At 50.4% G+C, this 26,277-nt stretch overlaps 1 protein-coding gene across 1 annotated transcript; it reads left to right on the forward strand.

Moving 5' to 3' along the window:
* The first annotated feature begins 992 nt into the window (after positions 1–992).
* LOC142794433 (leucine-rich repeat and fibronectin type III domain-containing protein 1-like protein) lies at positions 993–26,277 on the forward strand. The gene is made up of 2 exons (XM_075885897.1): positions 993–1,112; positions 26,067–26,277. The coding sequence occupies exons 1-2, from the start codon at positions 1,004–1,006 to the stop codon at positions 26,249–26,251; spliced, it is 294 nt and encodes a 97-aa protein (XP_075742012.1). The 5' UTR covers positions 993–1,003; the 3' UTR covers positions 26,252–26,277.

Below are 26,277 nucleotides of genomic sequence, written 5' to 3' on the forward strand. Positions count from 1 at the left end.
GTGGGCGATTGAATTTCGATGAAGGTGAAATCGTAGAGGTCTATGTGCTCTGCGATGGTGGTGCACGTTGAAGAACGCCTTCCACAAAGGCGTGTCTCATCAAAGCTCCCATATTATGCAACCTCCCATATTACGTCAAACCTCCCATATAATTATCATAATGAAGGACAAGATTCGCCCAACATTTATGAGGAATGTCAGATGAATTAAATACAGCAGAACTACCACTGTAATTATGTCGAAAATCTTACGTCTCAAAACGCCTATGTGATTAGTAGAGACGCCGTAGCGGAAGACTCCGGCAATTTTGACCATCTGGTATTCTGTGGCGCACACTGACATCGCACAGTACTCGAGCCTCTACCGTTTCGCAAATGCGACCGCCGCGACCAGGATTAAACCGGCGATTTTCGGGTGAATAGCCCAGCACTTCAATCACTTTAGCCACTCGGGTAGACTTTTATTTCTGCTACACTGCTCCATGTCGGCGATATTTTTTGTCAGCATTTCACTCTGATCACCAAACGTCTCGTTAGTAGGCACCAGTTTATTGTATGGTGCTCTGAAAGTGTCGTACTGCGCGCTCGTAAAGCGCACACTTTCAGCCAGGAAATCAAGGCTACCAAGTCCCTGTCGTCAACTCCTGGCCAACCCTAGGCGCAATATGGTCAACAAGCGAGTCTAGCTTGCTGTTTAGCAGCAACTCTAAATGTTCTTTTTTTATTTTAGTATAGGTAAGCATTGTAAAAAAGGAAACACAAACCAAGAAAAACCCTAGTGAGCAGCAGCCGCAAGTACAATGATAAAGGATGTTAGCGAAAAAAAAGGAGTCACCTGCAGTATAAAAACAGCAAGGGCTTAGAAAGCGTTTTTGTACGTTGCAGCTGCTGCCCGCACTATACATAGATTGTCGATTTGTCTCTGAATTTTATGAGAATTGCGAATGTCCGTTTTCTCTAGCAACAACACCCTGACCAGCGTCCCTAGGGACCTTCTCGAGGACATGCCCAAGCTGATCGCCATGGACCTTGGTGACAACTTGATCAAAACCTTTGACGAAGAAAGCATTGCACCAATCTTCAAGCAACCTCTCTACGACCTGATCATATCAGGTACCTAGTCTTTTTTTCTTTCTGCCAATGCGTTCCTACAGCTGCCTGCAGAAACAAAGAACCTTAGGAAACTTTAGGCCACTTATTTATAAAGCATCAGGTCGTATTTCATGGAATTAGGTGCAGGTGAGACTTGCATCCCACATTTTCCTCGCTATATTTAGAGTAATTCATTCTCACAAACAGTAACATCAATTGCAATACGACAAAACATTGCGATGGAACACAACACCCACATACACCGAAAATTGTTACAAAAAGATATGTTTACATATGTACGCGGAATGCAACATACACAGATACAATGGAAATTTCACAAAAAGATATGTTTACATATGTACAATACATGGTAAACGAAGAGCACACAAATAAAATGTGATTTCTATGGTAGGTATTAATATAGTACTTACAAGGTATTTGTGTGAGCACTGAACAAATATTAACCCACTAAAACCAGGCAGACCTGAAAACAAGCTTTACACGTCTCTCGCAAACGAATGCAAAAGGGCAAAAACAGTGTCGAAGGAATTTCTCCTCACCTAGAAAGAAGAGTACCTCCGACAAAACAGATAGTATTTCTTTGCGCTGTCGCTCAAAATGGGGAAAGAGAGCGTTGACGGCGATGACCTGCTCCAAGAGCCTCATGGTGATTGCGCCAAAGACAGTAGGCACCAGCAACGATGAGAAGGCAGGCGAAGCGGTCCTCGAGAACTACGTCTAGAAGAAACTCTCCCAACCATCTAAAACTAGTGTGCTTTTTATACGAGAGTAGTTATGTCTAATTCATTCCACAAAATAACCAGGAAAACCAAGCCTCTGTGAGCAATTTAAAGACATACGTGTGCTCTAGTCGATCAAATGCTTTCTCTTGGTCTAAAGACACAAGGAGACCACGCGCAGATCGCAAAAAAATATAGACTATGATAACCCCAGTGGTAAAGTACAAGCAGTGTATTTCTCATCCAGGCAGAGATTAAGCCTGGTGATGGCTCGTCAGGGTGTTCAACAGAGCCCTCAAACGTTGAACGATCACCGTCGCGCATGTCTTACAGTCAACGTGAAGAAACGTGATAGGTCTTTAATCTTCAGGACTAACATAGGAAACGTCAGCTTTCGAGATTAGTACAGTACGGCCATCTCGAAAAGTTGATAGAACGACATCATCCTCGAAACATTGCCGGATAATCGTGGTTAAAGCAGCACCAAGCTCATTCGAAAATGGCAAGTAAAATTCAACTGGAAAACCATCTGGCCCACTGTCCCCCGTTTCATAGATTGTAGTGCTACCTTTACCTCTCCGACTGATAGACGAACGTGCTGAGAATCAGCAACTTGTTGAAGAAACGCGAGGCAAACCTCTAAGCATAGGCGAAATTATATCACGGTTTGTCCACATGGCCGAACATGACATCTCTTCAAAATGCGCTAGAAAAAAAAGATCGATCAAGCGTGGGAAGTGGCTGTGTAAGTGGTGTCTACGCGGTCGTAAAGACAGGTGATTGTGACCACCCAAAACACAATTGCCTCGCAATGCGTAGCACCTTGGGGTGAACACAAGGGTTGTGCCTACAACGCCATGCAGCCGCCGCCAGAGACGAGGTGGCGCTCAAAAACGCTGGCTTCGTGTTGCCAAGCTCGTATCAGGAGAGACGGCGTTTCGGCGCGCAAGGCAATGTGTAACTTCGCTGCAGTATCGGCCAGCTCCAGAGAAACGCGACGACAAAGCGAACGCCCTTTAACTGAGCAGTGTAGGCGCCACTGCGTTTTAAGCGTGTCCCATTCAAATGAATCAGACGTAGCGAGTGACACCCGTATTGCATGGGACAGAGAGAGAATAAACTTTATTGAAGAATTAAAATTACGTGACTAATCCCGGGTGGAGCCCTCTTGTAGAGCCCCACTGGCCACAGCGGCTCGCCGGGCCTGGTCCAGGGTCACCAGTTGGCTCCCCAGTGCCAGCTCGGAAAGCCATGCCTCCCAAGACCACGTTGTGAGTGTTTGTAGTGAGCGCACCAACCTAGATACTTGCATTGGCTGGCCGCTCGGTACATTGATAGGTTATGTGTGTAAGTGTGACTGTGTGGTTACTACACCATGGGCATACCCCTGTTGTGTATATCTGTGGAAAAATTGCGTGTAGTTTTGATATGTGGGGGTATGTGTTCGTTTGGAGGCGGCGCCAATCCCGGGCTTGTTGGCTGCTTAAGTTCGGATGTGGAGGGGCGTACGTGCGTCTTGTAAGGCGTTGGTTTTCCAATATCTGCCTGCTTGTTACACTTTGCTCTTCATGATGCCCTGTGAGATGTCCTGAGGAGAGTCCTGCGTCTCGGCCAGTAAGTCCGCGAGCTACGCAGTTTGCCTCCTCGTTCCCCCCCCAGGCCGTCATGCCCTGGGCACCAAGTGACGCCATGTGCCTCCATCAACATGGACCCCAAAATATCAGTGACGCACCTTGGAAGTGTGCCTCTAAGGTATAAGCGACATGCAGCTTGTGAGTCTGTCAAAATATACGCTGAGCGCTCCCTTCTTTTCGGCTTCTCTGATTGCCAAGGCTATGGCTGCTGCCTCTGCGGTGGCACTTGATCTGGTGCGTAGGGACGCGCAGGCCACGACTTTGCTTTGGTTAGTCACTGCCAATGCATATGCTTGTTTTCTGGAGCCTTGTGGTGGCGCGGAATAAAGACTGACGTCGGTAAAGTAAGCGTCTGGATCACTACTTCTCTGCAGGAGTTTTCGTGCTCGCGCTTGACGGCGCTTTTTGTTGTAGAGCGGGTGCATGTTTTTTGGAACTGGTTCCACGATTATTTGATCACGTATTTGCTTGGGTACAATGACTGTCTCATCGCCACAATATTGAGGGGTGAGAGCGTATCCCAGCCTCCGTAGCAGTGTTCTTCCCTGGAGCGTAGTGGTGAGTCATTCTCGCTGTGCGATTAGCGTGGCGGCGGCCAATTCTTCATACGTATTATGCATGCCGAGTCCCATGAGTTTTTCTGTGCTTGTGCTGTTCGCAAGTCGCAATGCTGCTTTGTACGCAATTCTGATGAGTCTGTCAATCTGCTCTATTTCGGGCTTGCGTGTTGATTGAAAGGGAAGAGCGAACGTGACTCGGCTGAGAACGAAGGCATGTACAAGGCGTACCGTGTCAGCCTCTGTCATCCCATCATTACTTCGCGCAATTCTAGCTATAAGGGATGCAATACTCTTCACGGTGTGTTTGAGTTTGCCTATTGCAGTCTTTACGCGGTTGTTTTCTTGCACGTGCATGCCTAATATTCGAGCTACTGGGGTCCTGTTGATGATCTGTCCGGCAATTTCTAGCTGCAGCGCGGGTGCACGGTTGGACCGAGTGCGTGGGGGTCTTATTTGCAAATATTCCGATTTGCTAGGTGCGCACGACATGCCTGCAGCAGTGAGGTAGCCTTGAATCATGTCTATAGCGGTTTGAGGTACATCTTGTCGTTCTCTATAGGAGCTCTTTGTTGCCCATAGCGTAATATCGTCCGCGTAAAAGGCACAGCCCAGGTTTGGTACAGTCTCCAGCTGGAGGACTAGTTTCCGGAGGCCGATATTGAATAAAAATGGAGACAAGATGGAGCCCTGAGGTGTGCCTTTCAGTGGGAGGTCATATGGTGATTATTTGGTACCAGCTATGCCAATCTGCGCCTTGCGATTTCCAAGAAAATCAGAGGCATAGTTGAATATGCGTTGTCCGCATCCTATGGCTGCAAGACCGTCTAGTATGGTAGAGTGCGCAATATTATCAAATGCTTTTTCAATGTCGAGTGCAACGAGTAGATTGTTGAGACTACCTGGCGCTGGGTTAAGCACTTCCTCTTTGAGCAGTAAGAAGATATCCTGGGTAGACACTCCTCGCCTAAATCCGTACATAGACGTTGGTAGAAGCCCCCGTTCTTCTGTGTATTGGTCAAGGCGAGTGAGTATAACTTTTTCGAAGAGCTTGCCAATGCATGACATTAAAGAAATTGGTCGTAGCTGATCAAGGCTTCGCCGTTTACCTGGTTTAGGTATGAGTATAACCTGTGCCAGTGTCCATTCTGCAGGTATCTTTCCACTCGGTGTCCAGACTTCCTGATTAAAGTGGTCTGTGATGGCTTGTAATGCTTCATCGCTGAGGTTTCGTACCATGGCATTTGTAATGCCATCCAATCCGGGCGCTGTATTTCTTTTGAAGTTTTGATCCGCTGCATAAACCTCAGCAAAGGTTATGCAAAGGTTATGGGGGCGTCAAGCTCAGTGTTGGGTTCTCCATTGTATTCTTGACTGGGTGTTGGGCTAACGTTTCGCTTGCGTTCTCCTGTGTAGCGTTGTTTCAGCTCTTCTATTAACTGATCCGGATCACCTTGAAATTCCCCAGCTAGCCGTTGAAGGGTAGCGTTTGTTTCGGTTCTTGTTGCAGAGGGATCCAAAAGACTCCGCAGGATGTTCCACGTCTTTTTCGTGCTTAATGTGCCTTTTAAGGAATCGCAGAAGGTGCGCCAGTTGTTGTTGTAAAGTTCTTTTGAGTATGCGTTTACTTCCTCCGCGAGTTTCGCTATACGGAGTCTGAGTTTCTTATTTAGCTTTTGTCGGCGCCACCGTTTCGTGAGGCCTCGACGAGCTTCCCAAAGATGTGTCAAGTGCGCAGGTGCGTCGGTAGTTGTTTGATATATCTTCGTGTTCTTGTCATAGAGACCCTTAATGTACGGTGTCCATTGGGCTAGAGTTGTTGGCTTGGGCCCGTCTACTTCCTGTTGCTTTCTATATTTAGTCCAGTTAGTCAGTCTGGCTTTTCCGAGCGGGCGTCGCAGTCGAGCTGTTTCATATGTTATTTACACAATATTGTGATCGCTGCCCAGATTGTCGTCCAGCACACTCCAGCGCATGGTCGCGGCATTGTTGGTTACGGTAAGGTCGGGAGTGGTATCCCTGTTGACACTGTTTCCTATACGAGTCGGTATGCCTGGTGTCGTGAGGAGTGTGTAGTCGTAGCGCTGTATCGCTTCTAAAAGTCGCGTACGTTTGGGTCTGTCTGCGCTATAACCCCATGTGGTGTGCCAAGCGTTGAAGTCCCTAGTGATGATCAAGCGGTCGCGTGGTTGAAGCTTGTTGTTCAAATAGTAGAAGATATTGCTGAATTCTGCTTTTCTGTCTTGTGGGGGACTGTATATGTTACATATAACCTGCCTCGGGCGTCCTTTCTTCGCTGGCCAGAGCGTTACGATAAGGTGTTGCGTCTCTTCGTTCGGTGCCGTTATGCATGTAGCTGCCAATTCTTTCCGGACGAGTGTCGCAATCTTAGGTGTATTTGGATCCATGTACAGTTTGCAGCCAGAAACTGTTTTAGGCCTGGTTCCCACCTCTTGCAAGCAGAATACGTCAGGAGGAACCAGCGCCACCTTTATGTATAGAGTGAGTGTAGCGTGCTTGTTGTGAAGGGAACGACAGTTCCAGGACCATATAGTGAGATTCTCGTTTGCTATGCGTCGGTTAATTGCCATGATGCGAGGAGGTGGGTGTGCTTTCAGCGTCCGAGGTAAGCATGCTTTTGGCGTCGGACTCCTGGGACCGCGGTTGGCTCTGCTAACGTCGACGCTTCGTTTCTTTGTCGAGGCTTTCATGAACGTATCGCTTCAGGTCATGGAATTCGACAAAGAACTGTTTCATTTGGGCTTCTGTTTGCTGCAGTATGTGCTGTTGCATTAGCTGCAGTTGTTGTTGTAAAGTGAGGTTTGTCGCTGTTTGTTCTGTTCCTATATTGGCTACAGGATCTCGTGGTGGTGTCGATTGCGGTTGGATGTGCCCATTGTCCCGTAGCTTTTCGCTTGGGTGGCTAGTTAGATTTTGAGAGGCCTGGACTGTAGTTTTCGGGGTGGCTCCCATTAATTGGGCCAGCTGTTTTTCGAGCCACATTATTTTGTTCTTGTATTTGTCAAGGCGTTGCTTAAGCTGTTTGTTTTCAGCGATTACTGCTTGATAGTGAACGTTTTGTGTGATGGGGGGAGTACATGCAGACTTGGGAGCCACGGCTTCCGCCCAGCTTACCGGAAGTGATGATGCCTGTTGGGTGCATCCTTGATCCCCGCTGTTGCCTTTGGCTCCCCCTCCTGGAGGACTGCGGTGGAGGTTCTGCTGAGTCGGTGCTGGCACGCTCTTCTTGGATGGCGAGTGCGGCTTTCTGCCCGGGGACCGTGAATGCGACCGGGAACTGTGCTTGTCATCGGCTGACTTGTAGGCGTTTTCTTCCTTTTCGGAGGAGAACCAGCGGAAATTCTTGGTCCCCGGTGGGTCGTTGCTAGTGCCCTGTTGAAGCTTATCACTGTGGCCTGCTTGTACTTGCGGCTGTTTAGGCTTCGGGGGCTTAAGTCTTTTTTTGCAAGTTGGATCTCCTGTGGGGTGAGCCTCCCCGCACGAGGCGCAACTAATAGAACACGGATGTCCATCCGTTGGATTAGTCAGTCCGCACAGCCGGCAAATGGGGCGATCCGGATGCGGGCAAACGTCCGCGCGGTGTCCCTTTTTCTCGGCAGACCTTGCAGACTTGAATCGTAGGTCGGAAGGGGTAGCAGCGGAGTTCACCCCCGTAATAGTAGACGGTACGAGGTAGCGTTGGACCGAAAAATGTAATGGCTGCGCTTTTCGTTGTGCCTATCATTCTGGCAGTGATGATCTCCACACCGTGCGTTCTGACACGTAGGTGCGCCATGAGAGTTTCGGTTGAGCTGTTCATCGGTACGCCGTGAATCACCCCTCTCAGAGTATCGTCTCCATTTGCGGCGTAGGCACGGACAGCGTGAGCCCTGCCGTTAAGCACAAGGGCGCGTATCAGACGCACTTTGTCCGCCACTTCCTCATATTTGGTCGACAGAATCGCTATGTTTGACCCTGGGTTGATTCTAAGGATGAAATGGTCATCTCTGATGCCAGCTTGGCATGCCTCGATGATTGCTTGCGCAAGCGTAGGAGTCAGAATGCTTCTCAGCGGGAGGCCCTGGTTTGGACGAATGACGATCTTGTAATCGTCCTTCGGCAACGGTGGTAGCTTTGGCAATTTCTTGAATGTTCGCGTGCCTGTCTTAACTTGGTCCTGGAGCCCTGCGCTGCCGCGCCTCCGCTCCAGTGCCTCTTGCTTGCGTTTTTGGTGGATTTCGCTGCCTGCCAGCTAGCGTCCTCTTCTGCATGCGATTGAGCGCCGATAGCGTCTCGGCTCACCGTATAGTGGTCGCCCTGGAGTTGATCCATTTGGTCGTCTGCTGTACCATCCTGGTTTAGGAGGTGGTATTGTTGGTCGGTCGCCGCGTTGAGAGCCATAGCTGGATGAAGCTCCGACGCGGGCGTCCCCAGCGTCGGTGCAGCTGCCGGCGGCTCCCCAGGTCAGCGTTTGGTGAGCGTCCTAGGGGTGACGAGCTTTCTGAAGTCCTTTGGCACCTCCAAGTGGCAAGAAATCCTCTTGAGTGGTGCCCAGGCTTTCCTCGCAACTTCTTGAAGCTGATAGTAACGTTTTCGAGTGGTTGCAGACAGAAAACACCACTAAAAATCATGAGGATCCAGAGCGCGAAGCGAGCGCGTCTGCACTACTTCGAGCCTCCTGGCCTACGCACATAGAGATGCCTTGCATGGGACAAATTCGACCGAGAGCAAGCGTCCTGGCGGACGCGAACATCAAGATGCCATGGTTTCTCCGAAAAAGAATAAAGAATTTTTAGTTCTAAAAGACTCGGACGGTGGTCAAAGATGAAGGTGAGATGGGCGGAACACGTACGTCGGAGACGAACGTCTCTAAAGCATGTAGAATATAAGGGAGACGTGGCGAGCGCTGGAAGCAATCGAACGCGTCTGCACCGAGCTCCGGTGTTTTCCGATGTTTTCCCATAGATATTGGTCACCATTTTCAAGTAACCTTTTCATCCATTCATGCCATGCCGGCAAGCCCCGGCACTGGACGCCTAGGCCTAGCGACGCTGCGCCAGAAGCCGCTCTCGCCCCCGCCGGGACACCAGCCGACATGGAAATCGAGGTGGATGGCGTCGAAATCTCTCTCGAAGAATGGTCAGACAATTCCTCGACACCACCTTAAGGTTTCCGAGCCCAGGCAAAACGTCACCAAGCACTTAAACAAGAAGCCCGAATGAACGACGCGTAAGCAAGCAAAGCCCCCAAAACTCCATTAACTCACCGGCCTCCGCCAGAACTGAAATGCCATCCCATGCCAAGACTGCTGTCACACACGTACCACATCGTGGGACGCTCCAAGACACCCATCGACCTCAAGCGCACATCACCCAGAGACTTGCAAAGAGCACTGCTTAAAGCGGCATCTATGTGTGACCTAGACCCCGCCAAGCGTGACCAAATACGCATACACCCAAAGAATAACACATTCACCGTTAGTGTGGCAATCGACCTAGCAATCGCGTACTAACGCATCACGTGAATCCTTCTCGCTGGAGACAGGCAGATTGAGAGAGAGAGAGAGAGAGAGAGAGAGAAACGTCTTTATTCACAAAAGCATGGAGAAGGAGGCCGTGGGAGGAACCCCTAGTCTGGGGTCCCTAGGACGACTCCAGCGACGAGCCGGGCCCGCTGTATCAGAGCTCGGAGGACCTCCGGAGGTCCATCGCGGAGAGCATCATCCCACAGCTCCTCGTTACGTAAAGTGTGAAGGAAAGCAGGTAAGGGAGGAAAGATGTTCGCAGTGCACTTGATAGAGACATGGAAGGTCGTGAGCGAGTTTCCACAGCCGGGGCAACAGTCTGCATGGCACTGCGGGTAGAATTTATGAAGTGATACTTGATTGGGAAATGTTTTAGTCTGTAACTGGCGTAGCCCTACTGCCTCCTCTCGCGAGAAAGATGGCGGTGGGGTCCTTTGAGTGCGACGGACGTTCCTGTAGTGACGAAGAATGTCTTTGTAAGTGAGAAGAGGATCCCCCCACTCCGAAATGGTAAATGGTCGCCAGATTGAGCTACACAAGTACGCCCCACCACCCGACGACGCTATACGAAGCATTGCTTTCTATGCCCACACGCTCCCCACCAATAATGAGACGCTGAAAATGATGAGACGCGATAATCAGACGCTGACTACCAAATAGTTGGTGGCAGATGCATGGGAAAACGAAGAATTTACTCATAACGCTGATCAGAGACCACCTACCTAGATAGCTTCTACACCGTGGAGGTATCATCCGAGTATACCCTTTCTATGCCATAGTATACGCATGCTTGAACTGCCGGAAGACTGGGGAAACGCTCCAATGTGTGCCCTCAACCTAGGCACCGACGCTGCCCGCGTTGCGGATGGTGGTGGTAAAAAACATTTATTTCAGAAAAAGTCTACTAGAGAGTGCCGACGTGGCCTGTCGGCGTGCTAGAGTGGCAAGACCTTATTCCGGGACGCCAGTGGAGCTGGAAGCTGCCCGTGCGCGCTCCACCAAGGAGCGTTGTGCAGCCAAGGTAGAGCAGCCGAGCAGGTGCTCCTCCCAAGCCTCTCTAGTTGGGATAGGAAAAGGGGATGAAAAAGGGACGGGATTAACTGGGCACGATGCTACGACGTGATATGTGTCGGCGAGGACATGACAGGTCGAGCAGGTGCCATTGATTTCCGGCAAAAAGTGCCTGGCGACCGCCGGACTGATAAAGGTGTTCGTCTGCAGGCGGCGTAGCAGTCGTTCGTCCACTTTCTCCAAACCGCGTGCGGGGTGCGAATAGAGGCGGCGCGAAGCCCGGTAATAAGCCAAAATTTCGCGAAAGCGCGTCAGGTTGGTATTGCCAGATTCCGTCTCGGGACATGGAGGGGCAACGGCCCGGACAGGAGAAGCGCGGGCAGCGGCATTTGCCGCCTCGTTGCCGGGCAGGCCCGAGTGGCCTGGGGTCCAGACTATACGAATGGGATGAGGGTTAAAGCGACAAGAGGCTGCCTGTAGTAGGCTAGCCGCCAGCGGGGCAATGGAACCCTGAAGGTACTGAGAACAGGCCGAGCGCGAGTCCGTCAGGATGGTGCGTGAGGCAGGGTGAGAGGCCGCCAAAGCTATAGCAACCTCTTCAGCGTGCGTTACTGTGTCTGCTCGAAAGGAGAGGCCATCTACGTGTTTGCCCTCTGTAATCACGGCAGCCGTGAAGTGACCCGAGGGGGAGGGACCCGAGACGTCCACGTAGAAAACACCAGGACGATCGGAGTGTCGCGTATGAAGGGCCGCGGCGCGTGCTAGTCTACGGCCAGGATGGAGGTCGGGGTTCATATTACGGGGTAGAGGTTCCACCCATAGCTTTTGACGCCAGAGCTCTGGTACCGGCTGCAGAGGGTCTTGGTCAGATATCGGGTTAAGGCCAAGTCTGTGTAGAAGACGGCGCCCTGAAGGCGTCTGCGACAGTCGATTGATTTGGTTAACGCGATGAGCTTCGCGCATCTCTGCAAAGGTGTTGTGTACCCCCAGAGCCGCGAATCGGCTGTTGGAAGTTGCAATAGGTAGGTCCAAAGCGCGTTTGTATACTGAACGAAGAAGGACGTCCAGCTGGTGCTCGTGTCGACGATGCAGGCGAAGGTAAGGCAAGGCGTAGAGGGCGCGACTGGTCACAAACGCGTGGGCCAATCGGAGGGACTGAGACCCGTGGAGGCCGCCGGGCTTGGTAGAAACTCGCCGTGTCATGCGGCTCACCTGTTCGCTGGTGCGTCTGAGGCCTGCTATTGTGCCCTTTGGATCCAAGGACGATGTGAGGTGAAGGCCAAGAACCCGAATATTTTGCACTGACGGGACGGGCCCGGACGGAAGAAAAATTTGAGGCGGCGGTAGCGGAGAGACTGAAAGAAGAGCCGATTTAGCTAGAGGGCACTCCAGGCCGCATGAACCTGCGTAGGTGTCCACCAGAAGGGCAGCCTTTTGCAGGCGTTCTTCGATTTGCGCTAAGGAGCCGGTGTTGGTCCAGATTGTGATATCGTCCGCATATAGTGCGTGTTGTATTCCCTTGACCTCGCTTAGAAGAGAGGGGAGGTTCATCATCGCCAGGTTAAAAAGCAGAGGAGACAGGACTGCCCCTTGAGGTGTACCTGGCGTGCCTAATAAGTACGGGCCGTGTTCGGTAGAATTAAGGCGAATGAAGGCGGTGCGATGTGATAGAAAGGCGTGAATGTAGTTGAAAGTCTTCTGCCCGCAGTTTGTGGTAGACAGGTTAGTGAGTATAGTGCTGTGTTTGACGTTGTCGAACGCCCCGCGGAGATCGAGAGCGAGCACGGCTTTATCGTTGTGGCGCATAGCAGTCGGCTCTATAATATCGTGTTGAAGCTGGAGCAGGACGTCCTGCGCCGACAGATGCGGGCGAAAGCCAAAAATCGTGTCGGCAAAGGTCCTCCTGGCCTCCAAGTAGGCGGAAAGGCGTTCGCGAACCATGGTTTCCATGAGTTTGCCTGCGCAAGACGTAAGTGAGATGGGTCTCAGTGCCTCAATACTAACGGACTTTGCCGATTTGGGAATGAATGTCACGACCGATGTGGTCCATTCCGTTGGAAGCGGAGAGCCGTCCCATATCGAATTTATAAGGTGGAGTAGCGAGAGGTGTGCTTGGTCGGGAAGATTTGCCAGAAGCGATACTGTGATTCCGTCGCGTCCAGGGGCCGTGCCCCGTCGCATTTTCGTGATTGCAAGTTGTAAATCAGAAAGCGTGTATGGGGCGTCGGGACGGTGTTAGGGGCGCCGGAATACGTATATGCTGGGCCTGCGGGATCAATTGTGCGGCAGATGTAGCGGTCACAAAGTTCTCGCGCGAGTTCATCCGTAGTGCCCTGAAAGGTATGCAGAACACGGTGGAGCTGGCGTTGCGTTTCTCCCCTGGTGGTGGAGGGATCGAGAAGGCTTCTAAAGAGTCGCCACGCACTCTTAGAGCTCATCTGGTTTGCAGCCTTCGAACAGGTGTCTGCCCAGTTAGCATCGGAAAGTTGTGTGGAGTATGTGGCCGCCTCTGCAGTGAGCGCCTCAATGCGAGCGCGAAGTTTCCGATTAAGTTTGTTGCGTTTCCAGCGCCTTATGAGCCCGCGGCGAGCGTGCCAAAGATGTAGGAGGTGTGGATCGATTGCAGGAGTCAAATTAGAGGTTGCAAGGGTGCGAGTGTTCGCTTGTTTTATATGGAGAGCGTATGATGCCCACGCTGCATATTCGGTCGAGGAGAGGCTGGCGGGGAATGGTTGCATTCTGAACTGAGTCCAATCGGTGAGACGGGCTTGGCCCCAGTGTTGGCGCATTTTCTGCCGTGGTGTGAACGAAATGCGGAGTAAAAAGTGATCGCTGCCTAGGGTTTCGCCTAAATTTTCCCATGTAGCATCGCGGATGTTACGGGTGAGGGAGAGGTCGGGGCATGTGTCTCGCGTGACCGAGTTACCGGAACGTGTGGGTTGTGCCGGATCGGTAAGAAGCGTCAGGCTCAGCGATGAAATGAGCTCCTTGAGCTCTCTGCCCCGGGCCTTCTCGTAGTGGTAACCCCAGTGAGGGCTGGGGGCATTAAAGTCCCCGACAATCACCAGTGGTTGTCGGGCCGCTATTCCCAGCGCCCGATGGAAGAGATGCGCAAAGGAAGCCCTCGCAAGGCGAGGGGGACAGTACACGTTTAAGATATGTATTGATGGTTGGCCCCTCCGCTGAGACAGCACTGATATCATGCAGTAGTCGTAAGGAAGATCCAGATCGACGTCAACCTGTATCGCCGTGTAAGCTTTGTGCACGAGGAGGCATGTGGTGGTGCCGCCTACATAGGAGCAGTATCCAGAAAGGGATGGAGCAGGGCCAGATTCTTGGAGCGCCAAGACGGCCGGCTGAGAGCCAAGTGAGCTGAGGAAAAGAGAAAGATGTGAACGCTTTCGCCTGTTCCCGAAGCCTCCAGGGTTCCACTGTATGATCTCGAATTTAGACGCAATGTTTGAACGGGACGTACGATTGGTAGCCATCGTGACTGTCTTAAGTTTTATATTTGGCCCTCCATGTCCCGCTCGGAATCTTCAGAGGCAGGGAGGGGCATGGAGGCCGGATTGTACGACGGCGGGGTTGTGGTAGCCACCTTACGATGACGCCGTGGAGCTGTACCCTCACTGCTCACCGAGCAGGAGCGGGAACGCGATGCCTTGGGTTGAAACTGGGTGATTGCCCAGGCTTGAATAGCCTGGGTAACTTATACTACTATGCGTTGGACCGAGAAGCTGGTGAGGAGGTGATTTATCGAAGCTTCGATGCGCGTGAGGTGTTCCTCTACGCGCGGGGTGCGCTCTTCGCTAGGGAGAGTTTGGTTAGCGGGCAAGATAACCTGGGGTGCCCCAAGAGCCTCAAGAGCTTCTGGAGTAGATGTGGCACCGGTTCCGCGTGCTGGAGTACACATGGCTGCTTGAACCGGCGGTTTAATGGGAGTGGACTTAACGCGAGGACTAAGCTTGGACGTAGCTGGCGTAGCCGCCTGGAGAGAGGAGGCAATACAAGATGGCCTTGCAGTACACTGTTGTTGGGGTTGAAGTCGCTTATTTAAGAGTTCGAGTTGTTTAGTTAAAAGAGAATTTTGCTTTTGAAGTGCCGCAACTTGCTGGCGAAGGGCCGCAAGTTCGGGAGAAGGAGGACCGACAGATGGGGGTGAGAGAGGCTTAGAAGCAGCTTTCCCTGCCCAACTGCTCACCTGAGGTACCGCCGCTGGTGCTTCGAGCGGTGGGAATGCTTGAGTGTCGGCGTGGAGTGGTGGAGCCGAATGATGCGGGTTGGTGCTGCTGTCTGGCTGTGACGAACGTGAGGTGGTCCCTCGAGGAGATGTTGAGGGCTGCTTGCGTTTCCGATATTTTCGATATTTTGCCGTGCAGCCACTGGTCCCAGTCTCATGGGCGCCGTGGCAGAGGAGGCACTTGGGTTGGCAGTCATGGGAATTGAGACCTGCAGGTGCGGGGGTTCCACATTTGGCACACTGCGTTGGAGCGGGGTGAGGACACTGAGGTGGTCGATGGCCGATGGTACCGCACTTGGTGCAAACAGGGACCGTTTTCTTGTAGGCGCGGATATACGTCGCCACGCAGTGGTAGAAGAGGAAGCGGGGTAACTTCGTGCCCTCGAAAGTCACCACCGATGCCGCGGAATCTCCGAGTTTGCGGACCGCAAGGATAGTACCTCGAGGCCAATACAGTTCAGACTTTATCTTCTCCGGGCTTTCAGCAGGGTTTACGTTGATGACGCCCTTGCACGTATCCCCTGGTGCCTTGGCGTGGCCTCGAACGGCCAGCTGCTGATCCCCCACTTGCAGCTGGAAGTCCCCGAGGAGTCGCTGTGCCATAGGCAAAATGGTGGTGCTACAGACCAAGATGTTCTGTTCCCAGATTGGCCACACTTGAATTTGCGTGGTAGTCTGGTCACCGAGGTAGCTGCGGATGGCGTTGCCCGCGCGATCGGCCGGGACAAATGAGCGTAGCTCGCAGGGAACGCGAGGTTTAACTACTACGATGTAGTCGTCGCTAGAGAGGCGAGGAGTCTGACGCGGACGCCACTTGCGTTGCTTCGCTGGCTGCGAGGACGGAGCAGAGGTAGGCACACCACCGGAGGGATGGAGCGCCGGCGTTCCTTGCAAGGCTGGGGAATGGCAGCCAGCTGTGGCGTCTCGTTGTTGTTGAGACGCAGACTTTGATTTGGCTTGCTTGCGTTGCCACAGTCTCACCATGTCTTCGAGGTATTCATCTTCTGTTGGCATAGTGTTTACGGAGGATGAAATCTCCATGGACAGCACTTGGCTTGAGGTAGGATCATAGCCCGTAACCACGTTGGCGGCCGCCATCGCCGGACTGAGAGCCCTTAGCGAGGCGGCGTTGTAGCCGGGAGTGAAGGATGTCCCTCAAGTTGTCAAAACTGGACCCACCTGGACGAAGGTGTTGTCTAGGCGAAGCGGAGAACTTGGCGGTGACGATAAATTCAAGTTTCAGGGGTACCAAGGTGGATGTCCGCAGAAATAGCAGAAAATCTACGGAGGCGATGTGGAGTGCGTCCGTCACCATCGAGCGCTCGCAGCGCCCCCCGCGTTGCGGAGAAGACCACGAGCCGCCGCAAGGAACGCCACCAACATGCCAAGCACGCTCTATCATCTGTTAAGGAGGACACATAACTAACAGCTCAAAATGCCAGTACCTCTTCGCCAAAAAGCCTGAACCACTTAACGCAGCACAAGCAGAACAGACGCTACAAACCGAGTCATTAGCGACTCAGCCAACCTCAAACGACGATAGCCCATATGCCTTGGACGAGTGTAACTACCCCTATCTCGCGACATCACACGAGACAGAAAAGCATTACCAAGCAACCCTAGTGTGGCATGGGTGCAAAGCCCAGCGTCTCCGCTTCCATCATCTCACCCGCCGCTATCGAAATCAAGCGCATAGACGCATGACCCACTCGTCAAGGAACTTACGCAAACAATCATTGCGTTGAAATATCAAACGGTGACACAACAGGCTCAGATCAGAACGCTGCTTGGGCAGAACCGCTCTCTAGAAAGCAGACTGTCGAAGGCCAGCGGGTCCGTGCATAATTCAACTGCACATCCCCAACCAGCCGCAGCAGCCAAACGTAAAGCAACAACTTCCATGGAAATGCTGTAATCCGAAGAGAAAGCGACGGCGAGATTTATTCAAACCGTCAGTGCATCCGTTGCCGAAGCTTTCTGAACGGCAGTCCATGCCATGGTCGCCGATGCCGTTCGCGCCGCCGTAACCGAAGCCTTCGCAACCATAGACTCACGCCTAATGAACATAGAGACACGATTCTCAAACATGGAAGCCACCGTAAACAACACCGTAGCCGAATTAGAAGCACTCAGAACTGCCACAGACACTACTTTTGCAGTAATTGAGCACAGCCTGGCCAGAGCCCCAGCTATCATACGCAACAGAGCGCCCTCTTACTCTTCCTTCCAGCCCACCCAACCCACGACGCCCTCAAGTAATGCTCCAGCTTATGCATCATGGCCAGCACCCACTTGACTATATGGCAGTGGAACTGCAGGGGCTTCCGAGAAAAGAAAGCCCACCTGCAGCTACTCGTACAAGAAACACAACTGCCAAATTGCCAAACGCCTCCAGACGACATCGCACTACAAGAAACAACAGCTGCTATCTCACTCCCGGGTTACACCGCTTTCCAACAATTCATCGACCTGCACAACTAAGAAGCCCCAAGTACAGGTACGCTCTTCCACAAGAGCCCTACGGCGAGACAACAAGACTTAGAATTCCCAGACATTCCACACACAGTTGTGGAAATGTTTCCGCGAAAACGCTCGCATCGGTCAGTCTTTATCCACAATGTATATTGCGCACCACGGGCACGCGCCGACGACTTCAACCTGCTCTTCCAGAAAACCACATCACTATCTGGAGGCGCACAACTGCTTATACTGAGAGATTTCAACGCCAGGCACCCTGACTGGGGCTACCTGTAGGCAAACAAACGATGCAAGAAGCTATGGCCACTCAGTCAGGACTTCCGTCTCGCTCTACTAAATGACCTGCAGCAGTCACCTACACGCATAGGAAACAGCGTGTGTAGGGACACGTCACCTGATCTCACATACTGCAAGAATATTGCGCAGGCCAGTTGTGAGAACACCTGTCAGCTCGCTATAGTAACCACATCATTTCCATCCAGGTACAGACGTCCACTGCCAAGAGAGTACACAAAGCACTCGCTCGAATCACAGAGTGGCACAAATTTAGAGACGTCCGCGAAAGTGAAGCCCCGGAACGCATAACAAACCTCAAGAAATGGACAGCCTCACTAAACGACCACGTGCGACGCACAAGGCGCGAAATTAAAGCAGCAGAGGAAATGCCTGCCACCACCGATTCTCGTCTTCTCCACATGTGGGATGCACACGCAAGCCTGCTGCGCAGATGTCAGAAGCAATGCTACAACAAGAAACTGCGTCGCCACATACAGACCCTCTCTGAAGAAATCGAGCGACAGAGTACCTACCTCACCCACCAACAAAGGGGCCAGCTGTGCAGCGGGACTCAATGGACAGCTAGGCAACAAGAAGACGCGGCACCTGTTACGCCACTTACTGGATCCCGACGACTCGAAAACAGCCGCATGGCACAGACTAAAGCGACTTGTCCACTAACACCCCGGTACAGACGAAGATCTACTAACCGACCTGGCGGACAAATACATCAAGCAAGCCCACCAACCAGCAACACCACTACCACCCTATGAAGGTAACCCAAACCCAACTCTTGATGCCGACATCACGGAAGCCGAAGTGTATGCAGCCATTCTAAAGCTTCACACAACTTCGGCACCCAATCCAGACGGCGTCTTCAACAAAACAATCCGCCAGTTACTGACCTTGACGCAAGGTCAGTAACTGCCCTCACTGAATATTTCAACGACTGCTAGCATGCCGGCAGTATACCAGAAGAATGGAAGCACGCGAAAATTGTGTTTATACCAAAGCAAGGAAGAAAGGCAGATTTATCAAATCTTCGCCCCATCTCGTTAACTTGATGCCTTGGCAAACTTTTTGAGCACGTGGCCCGGGCTCGGCTAGAGACACTTGCAGAAGAGCAAGACCTTTACCCTCCAACCATGCTCGGTTTTAGCGCCCACTTATTTACTCAAGACGCCCTGGTACAAATCTACCACGATTTATCGAAAGACCCTGTACTTGCGGGCATGCGAGCAATGCTATACATTGACTTACGCTAGGCGTTCGATAGAGTGACACATCAAGCGATATAGCCCATCACTTGGCTTCAACTAACCATGAGGAACGTATTTATAACTACGTGTGCTCCTTGTTACAAGGCCGCATTGTGGAAGTTTCCCTGAATGACAGCAATGCCACGAAGCGACTTGCCCTATCCAACAAAGGCACGCCTCAGGAAGCCGTTCTTTCACCTTTCCTCTTCAACCTTGTAATGAGCCAACTCCCACAGTTACTATACAACATACCCAACATCCTACACACCCCATACGCGGACGACGTGACGGTATCAACCACTGCCAGCTCCGACGGACAGATCGAGGAGGCACTGCAGCGCGTCGTGGACACAGTGGCCACATACGTCGCGCGTGCGGGTCTCGAGTGCTTAGTGGAGAAATCGGAACTCATCCTTCTTCGTCCTCCTGACTACCGTAAGGTTAAACACCCACCACTCCCAACCATCACTCTCATGATCGCCGGACCCGAAATACCAATAGCGCAGCACATGCACGTTCTCGGCCTTCACATACAAGCCGGCAGGAGCAATACCGTCGCACTAGAGAGGCTTGCGGTTACCGTCACTCAGACTGCCCGTCTGTTAGGAAAAATATCTTCGTGGAAACATGGCATGAAAAAAAATGAACTTCTCCAGCTGTTAAATGCCTTTGTAACCACAAGAATCACTTAAAGAATCCCTTACGCCTTACCGTACCTACGACTCCTCAATGCTGAAAAAAAATTTGACAGACTTATTCGCACAGTCCACAAGATCACCTTGGGCCTCTCCCGCACCACATCGACCACGCACCTCCTCAGCCTTGGAATTGACAATACAATAGATGAACTTATCGAACTTACAAATTCAACGATTGCGTGGTAGTAAAACCGGAAAATGGATACTCCAACGTATCGACATTTCCTCGTCACCGTGCTGACAAGACTTGGTCTCGCTACCACCCCTCATCAGACAGCGCTTCATTGTGAAGCCATTGCCGAAGAACATGCTGGCCAGCATTCATGGCGGTCGATGACCGGCCCACGCCAGAAACCTTCACAGTACCTACGGTACCAACACTAAGGTGGCTCGCGTCGACGCGGCAAGATACCCAGCCCCCAAACAGGAATATGCTATCAATGTCTCATCGAAACGTACCCCAGTCGATAAAAAACCTACCACAATGTGGGCCGGCTCCATGCGCACACAGTACCCAACCGAGGCCGAAGAAGCTGTCATAGCACTCGTCGCATATATCCGGATTTGAAACAATCATTAGTGACTCCAAATATGCCATCACAACTGAACTGAACTGAACTGAACCCGATTTGCCCGCGGTACTGTTTCCCCAACCATGGCACGACTACTCCGTCCTCTGACCCAATTGGCACTCAGACGACACTGTTTCCAGCAGCACCGACGCTGACGATCCCCGTTTAATTCAGCTCATTTGGGCCCCAGCGCATGCAGGAAACCCGGGTAACGAAGCCGCCCACAGACAAGCTCGAGGACTCGTATGCCGAGCGGTAGTCCAGACTTCGGACCACGATGCCGAATCAACCGAAACACTCATCACCTTTCACGACATCACGCAGTACTACAAGCTATCAAGGCAAACCAGACCACCCCCGCACCCGCAACTAAACAAAGCTCAACAAATCACTTGAAGGTAGCTTCAAACGAATTCATTCTCTTCCCCGTACACATACAGACACATATACCTAGCCTTATTCACATCTACATGCAACCTTTGCAAGACACAGGCCGCAACCTTGGACCACATCACCTGGGGAGGCAGCAAGGACCATCTCCCACCAAACCTCCTAGGACAGTCACCTTCAAGTGAGGCCTGGAAGAGAATCCTCACAACTACAAACCAGGACACCCAGCTCCGGGCCATCAAACGCGCTGACGAGGTGGCGACCAGGCATGTCCTGACAGCCCTCACCAGTTAAAAAATTGTCAGCTGCCTTGAGAAAGTTGTTTACTACCACTACTGTGGATTTTAAGCCCGGTAGAGTCTGCTAGAGGATGGTCCACGGCGCCATGCTCAAACAAAAGTATTCCCGTGCATGACACTAAGCGCATCCAGCAATGAGAAATGTTGGACAAGGCATCGCAGCTCTCGTGAATTCTAAGCAGACTGACCCCAGGCCGGGACCTTGTACATCGCATCGCGTATTTAGCACACAGTTGGAGCTTCCAATTAGAATTACGTGAATACTGTCTAGAAAAAATATCCAAATTTCAAAAAACGTTAATCCGGCTTGTGCAGGCAGATACAAACAGAGTATCCTCATTCGAAAAGATAATTAGGTACAATCCAGAGCCAGAATTTCTACTGACGCCGTCATAAACAACGTGGTGACCTCTAAATAAAGCTCGATTAAGTATAATGATGCCTACTCCCATAAAACAAGCTGTAGCGAAAGAGAAATAGCAATCTAAGTTAAACTTTTCTTTAAAAGTCCTAACGTCGGATAGCGAAAACAAATTAGTTTCCTGCAGACACAAAACATCACAATTTGCAGCACGCCGTCTACACTAATCACCTCGGCCTTCTTTACCGGACTGCGAAAACTTCTTACGTTGAAGGAAATAATATTCAATAAGGCAGCCATCATAAAACTAAAAACTAACCTGGATACTAGACAGCGCACAGTTCTAACAGACGCAGGAGCGAGTGCCCCACAAGCGGGCTCATTCACATTTTACGACCAAGCGACCTTCCGGAAGCACGGGGCTTCCGAGACCGCGTCGAAGTCCGCATGGGACTTCTGTGTCTGCTGGGGCCCTCCGAGTCAATGCTGGATATTCGGTGGCGCTAGGTGCCAAGGCTCTTGAGCGAAGTTGGTACAAACACGTCCAGACTCTCCCGGCTGATATCAGTTGGAGTACTGTCATCGTCTATCTGCAGGGCCGTGTCACTCATAGTTCTGTTTGAGTCCTCGTTGATGGAAAGCTCGTCACCTTGGGACAAAGTCTCTTCAATAATAAGGAGGACTAACAGAGGACCGGGCACCCACGGGGTAAGTATCAGATAATCGCGTCACAATCTGTGACGTGTTCACTGAGCGGCACCTCCTCTGGCGAAGGCTCGACTAGTGGTTCTGTGGGAATCGTCACTGGTCGCGGGCCTCTGAATGAATCATCTGCACCTTGAGGGGCAGCCTGGTGCAGGCTGGCTAGGAGACACTGGGCCGTTTGGTGTGGCGTCTGCTGTGGCGTCGCAATCCTCCCAACTTCGTCCTGGCAAATATCCGGGCCTAGCATCCATGATACGACGTCCTTGTTCTTGGACTGCATTCCTGGTTGGAGTAGCGGGAAATCCTTGGAGGCCATCTCGGAATACGAGGCCATGATGGTGCAGGCGACGGTGGCATGCGGATCACCACAATGGCGACACGGCAGCGAGCAGCCCTTCCCGTCGTGGCCATCGCCCCACTGTCTCCACATCGACGGCACACTCGCTGGAGGCCTTTATAGTCCTAGGTCACTCGATGGTCTTTGACCTTGAGGTAGTTGCGCACCGGTGACGATGTCTTCATTTTCATCCGGACAAATCGCGTCCCAGTGGTCACGGTTGGGCGCGACCCCATGAGTCCTCTGCTGATGTGCAGCACCTTTCCGTCGGGAGACAATGCTTGCGCGAAGACCTCGCTGGGGACGCGGTATGGCAGGAATAGAACGGTGATTTGAGTGACTTAGAGTCCCAGGGGCACGACAGCACCGCGCTCTCCTCTGATGATGAGGTGGGACGTGTCGACGATTTGAGCCAGAGCGGCCTCACTGTTAACGGTAACTTGGTATTTCCGGCCTCCAAAGTGCTGTACACAGTAGACCTCTTCAATTCCTACTATTGAAGACGTCGTGTCAACGACGCCTTCGGGACTAGTCCCCTCGGGGATGACTACGTCGAAGGCTGACGCCTTCTTCGGTGGCTGGCTTGCCATGACTGGCGTCTGCCAGCTCAGGGACGCCCTGAGATGCTAGCGAAGATGACGAGGCAACGCGAGCAAAAACGTCTGTGCACAACGATAGTGCAACGTAAATATCCCTGTTCCTCTCCACGAACTTCTGAAAGCGCTGCAATGAATAGTACACACATCAACTACTTACGCAACATCACCACCAATGAATGGTTCACACATGAGCTACTCGGGCAACATCACCCTGACACCTTCCTTTATATTGCAATGGGTATGAGTGCAAAAGGAGAAGAACAGGAAGACGTGAACCGGTACCACCAACCTAAAGCCAGTGCTTAGCATACAACTTGATTATATATTTCCGCATAACGCGAAACAATTTGCACATAGGTACTTAAAGGACCAGTGAGCAGATTATCTAGCTCACCGCGAGATAAGCAATATCATTGTGACTGGTGCATCTCTGTCAAAAAAAAAGGGCTGGGGTTGGCATCTCATCTTCTTTTTTGACTGGTCCTTTTCAATTTGAGTCCTGTATTCATTGCAGAATTATTGGTTATTGTTCTTGCTCTACGCAAATTGCCCTCAAGCGAATCATCAGCAGTGATCATTACAGATTTATTATCAGTATGAAAATGCACTTTTTGCGGCAGTAAATGCAGAACGTGAATACTTTTCGTCATTTACCACCAAAAAATGTAAGAAAACTGGATTTGTTATGGGTACCAGGCCACCACGGATTATATTTGAACGAAATGGTGGACTCTTTAGCAGCAGTATTCCTGAGTGGGCCCACCATCTCAGTTTTGCCAGATACGGCTTACGTGACAGCGCTAAGGTTCCGAAATGCTTGTTTGCAATGGGGAAAAGGTAATTTGTATAAATTTAAAGATTTCGAGCATTTAAGGTATTGCTGAAATAAACAGTGGTGTGTATCACGCCAGTTAGAAGTCACTTATACCAGATTGCGCTGTACAGTTCTACAACTAAATTATTACCTTAACAAAGTTCGACTCAAAGCGTCACCGTTGTGCATTTTCGGCAACGAAATTGAAGCAATTGAACATTTTTTTTTATTTTATTGTCATTACTCTTATAAGGGCAAAAAGATTTTTACAAGCCCCATTACAGAAGTTAGGAGTACAAGTAAATGTACCCGTAATTTTATCGCTTAGCCGCACTTGATTTGGTTATTGCCGCAGGGATATATGCTCCACTGTGTTTGGCTACATCAATTCAACTAAAAGATTACCATGCTAGTGAACCCTAACCTTTTCAGATCTCTTGATTATAATTCGAAGCTATGTCTCTCAGGAACAAGAGATGGTTTGACCGCTTGCTCAGCAACCATTTTTGTTTATTGGCAGCTTTATCTGTAAAGTAATTTTTCAGATTGGCTTTATTTTATTTTAGTTTTATTTAGGTATTTTTGCCGCCCGGTTCATGGCCCATACCCCTCTGTGGGTGAGTGCCATTCATCTGAGGTCATCAGCATCAGCATCAGGCAGGACAACGTGAGCACGTAACAGCCCTTAAGTTAAGTCAGCAATTCGGTGTCACTATGAATAAAACCAAATTCAGTAAGCAGTCAAATAGAAGTAACACTCATTCACCATGGTGGAAAACTGACTGTGATCGTGGACTATAGGCGATAAAAGGCAGGCTTGTAGTAAATTGCTCTACAATGTATCTGTAAAACTATAAATATGTGTCTGCTACATTCATACTAACTGTTAACAAAGCAAAAGAAGATCTCCAGACATTACAGTTATATGCCAGAGATGAAAAATAAGAAAGCCCTATCTAACTTCCTGCAGTACAGAAAGATTGTTTCGTCACCAATAAATATATAATATGTTTGTTTATCTTCCATAGCATTGTTGCATTCATTGAAAACAATCAAGAAAGGCTTGAAATATTGATTTACATTGGTGCTACCCCACCCTTTGCCAGTCACAGCAAAAGCTAATTAATACAAGGCAACAACGTCAGAAGAGATATCAGAGATAGTACAATCACCACCAGCTTCATCACCAGGTCTTGATAATCTAACTATGGCGATGATAAAAATTATGTTTGATTTTTCTCCCAGCGATCTAGTTAACCTTATAACTTTTTATTGAAAATCTTTGGGTGTATTCTAACTAGAAAGTTGCTAAAATAACACCACTACATAAAAAGCAAGGAGCTTGTTATGCAATCGCCAACATTAGGCCTCCTTTAATTCCTCACTTGGAATCTCGTAAAGCTAATAGGATGGATTTTATACCGACATCTTGAAGTATGAGTAGAGCAAAAATGATATATTGAGTGAATATGAAATTGGATTTAGACCTGGGTGTTCTATATGGTGTGGACATGTTGACCTGGAAGCTAGAATTAAGCTTGCTCGGCACAGAAAGCAATATGCCACTGTGATGTCCTTAAATATTGCTAAAGCGTATCACAGTGTGTAGAACACTATCTTGATAAGTAACTTACGAAGTTTAAACCTTCCCGAATATATAATTGCATAGATTCAAGTTTTTTTTACGTGGGCGTACATTTTAGTTTTTACAGAATGGGCCATCTTCGAAGCAATACAAACAGACAAGAGGAGCTCCTCAGGGATCCGTTTTTTCACCCATTTAATTCAATATAATATTAGCATCTATCCCTACTCACGATAATGTGCAAGTTTTGTGTACCGATATGGCATTCTTTTCAGCTTCATATGACGTACACTGGTTGTACAATATTTTACAGCTTTATTTGAATGCCATTGAAGTATTATACTTCCAACGCATTAAAATGTGCAGCCATTATTCTGCATCGTCGTCAGCCCCGGTATCAACAGAGTGTAAATTATGTCTTGCAAGTTTGTAGCGGGCACCTCGCTTCTTCGTAGAATGACGAGTGGTGGCGTAGCGGATGCTTCTCAACTTCACTAAGATTTTAATTAATGTCGTAGGGGGTACCTTGCAGGCGTACAGCTATATTAGTAGCCCCAAGAGAGTTTACAATGGTTTCCAGAAATGTCATAATTCAGCTTTCGCTCTGAATGTTCTGTGCTTTCCGCGCAGGCCTGGCGTGTTTTTGCCCACGCATCTACCATTTCGTTTCTTTGAACCTACTGCAATTTCAGAATGAACTGCAATACTATAATACTTGATTATAAGTGCGCGTAAGAGAATCAGTAAGACAACGACAAGTGGCTGTATAATACACTACGCACTCGTGTACTTCAGGTATCATGAATCACCAACTCACCCACCATTTAGACATGCGATCTTATTTCAACCCTGTGGTCTGCAACATATCGTTTGCACTGTGACTCAAACGCACGCAGGCAACCCCCTTCACTGCGACTGCAAGCTGCGGTTCCTGCGTGGCCACATCAAGAACTGGCGCCTAAATCATTGCGCGACGCCAGAGTCGCTGAGGGGCCACCACCTCAACTGGGTCACCGACCAAGAACTGGGCTGCCGGAATGCCACGCCACCCGCTGTACCACGTCCTCCAAAGAGACGCTAAAGCGAGCATTTACCTCATGGCCGGAT

The sequence above is a fragment of the Rhipicephalus microplus genome, unplaced genomic scaffold (genome assembly GCF_043290135.1).
Source record: "Rhipicephalus microplus isolate Deutch F79 unplaced genomic scaffold, USDA_Rmic scaffold_425, whole genome shotgun sequence".
NCBI classification, from domain to species: domain Eukaryota; kingdom Metazoa; phylum Arthropoda; class Arachnida; order Ixodida; family Ixodidae; genus Rhipicephalus; species Rhipicephalus microplus.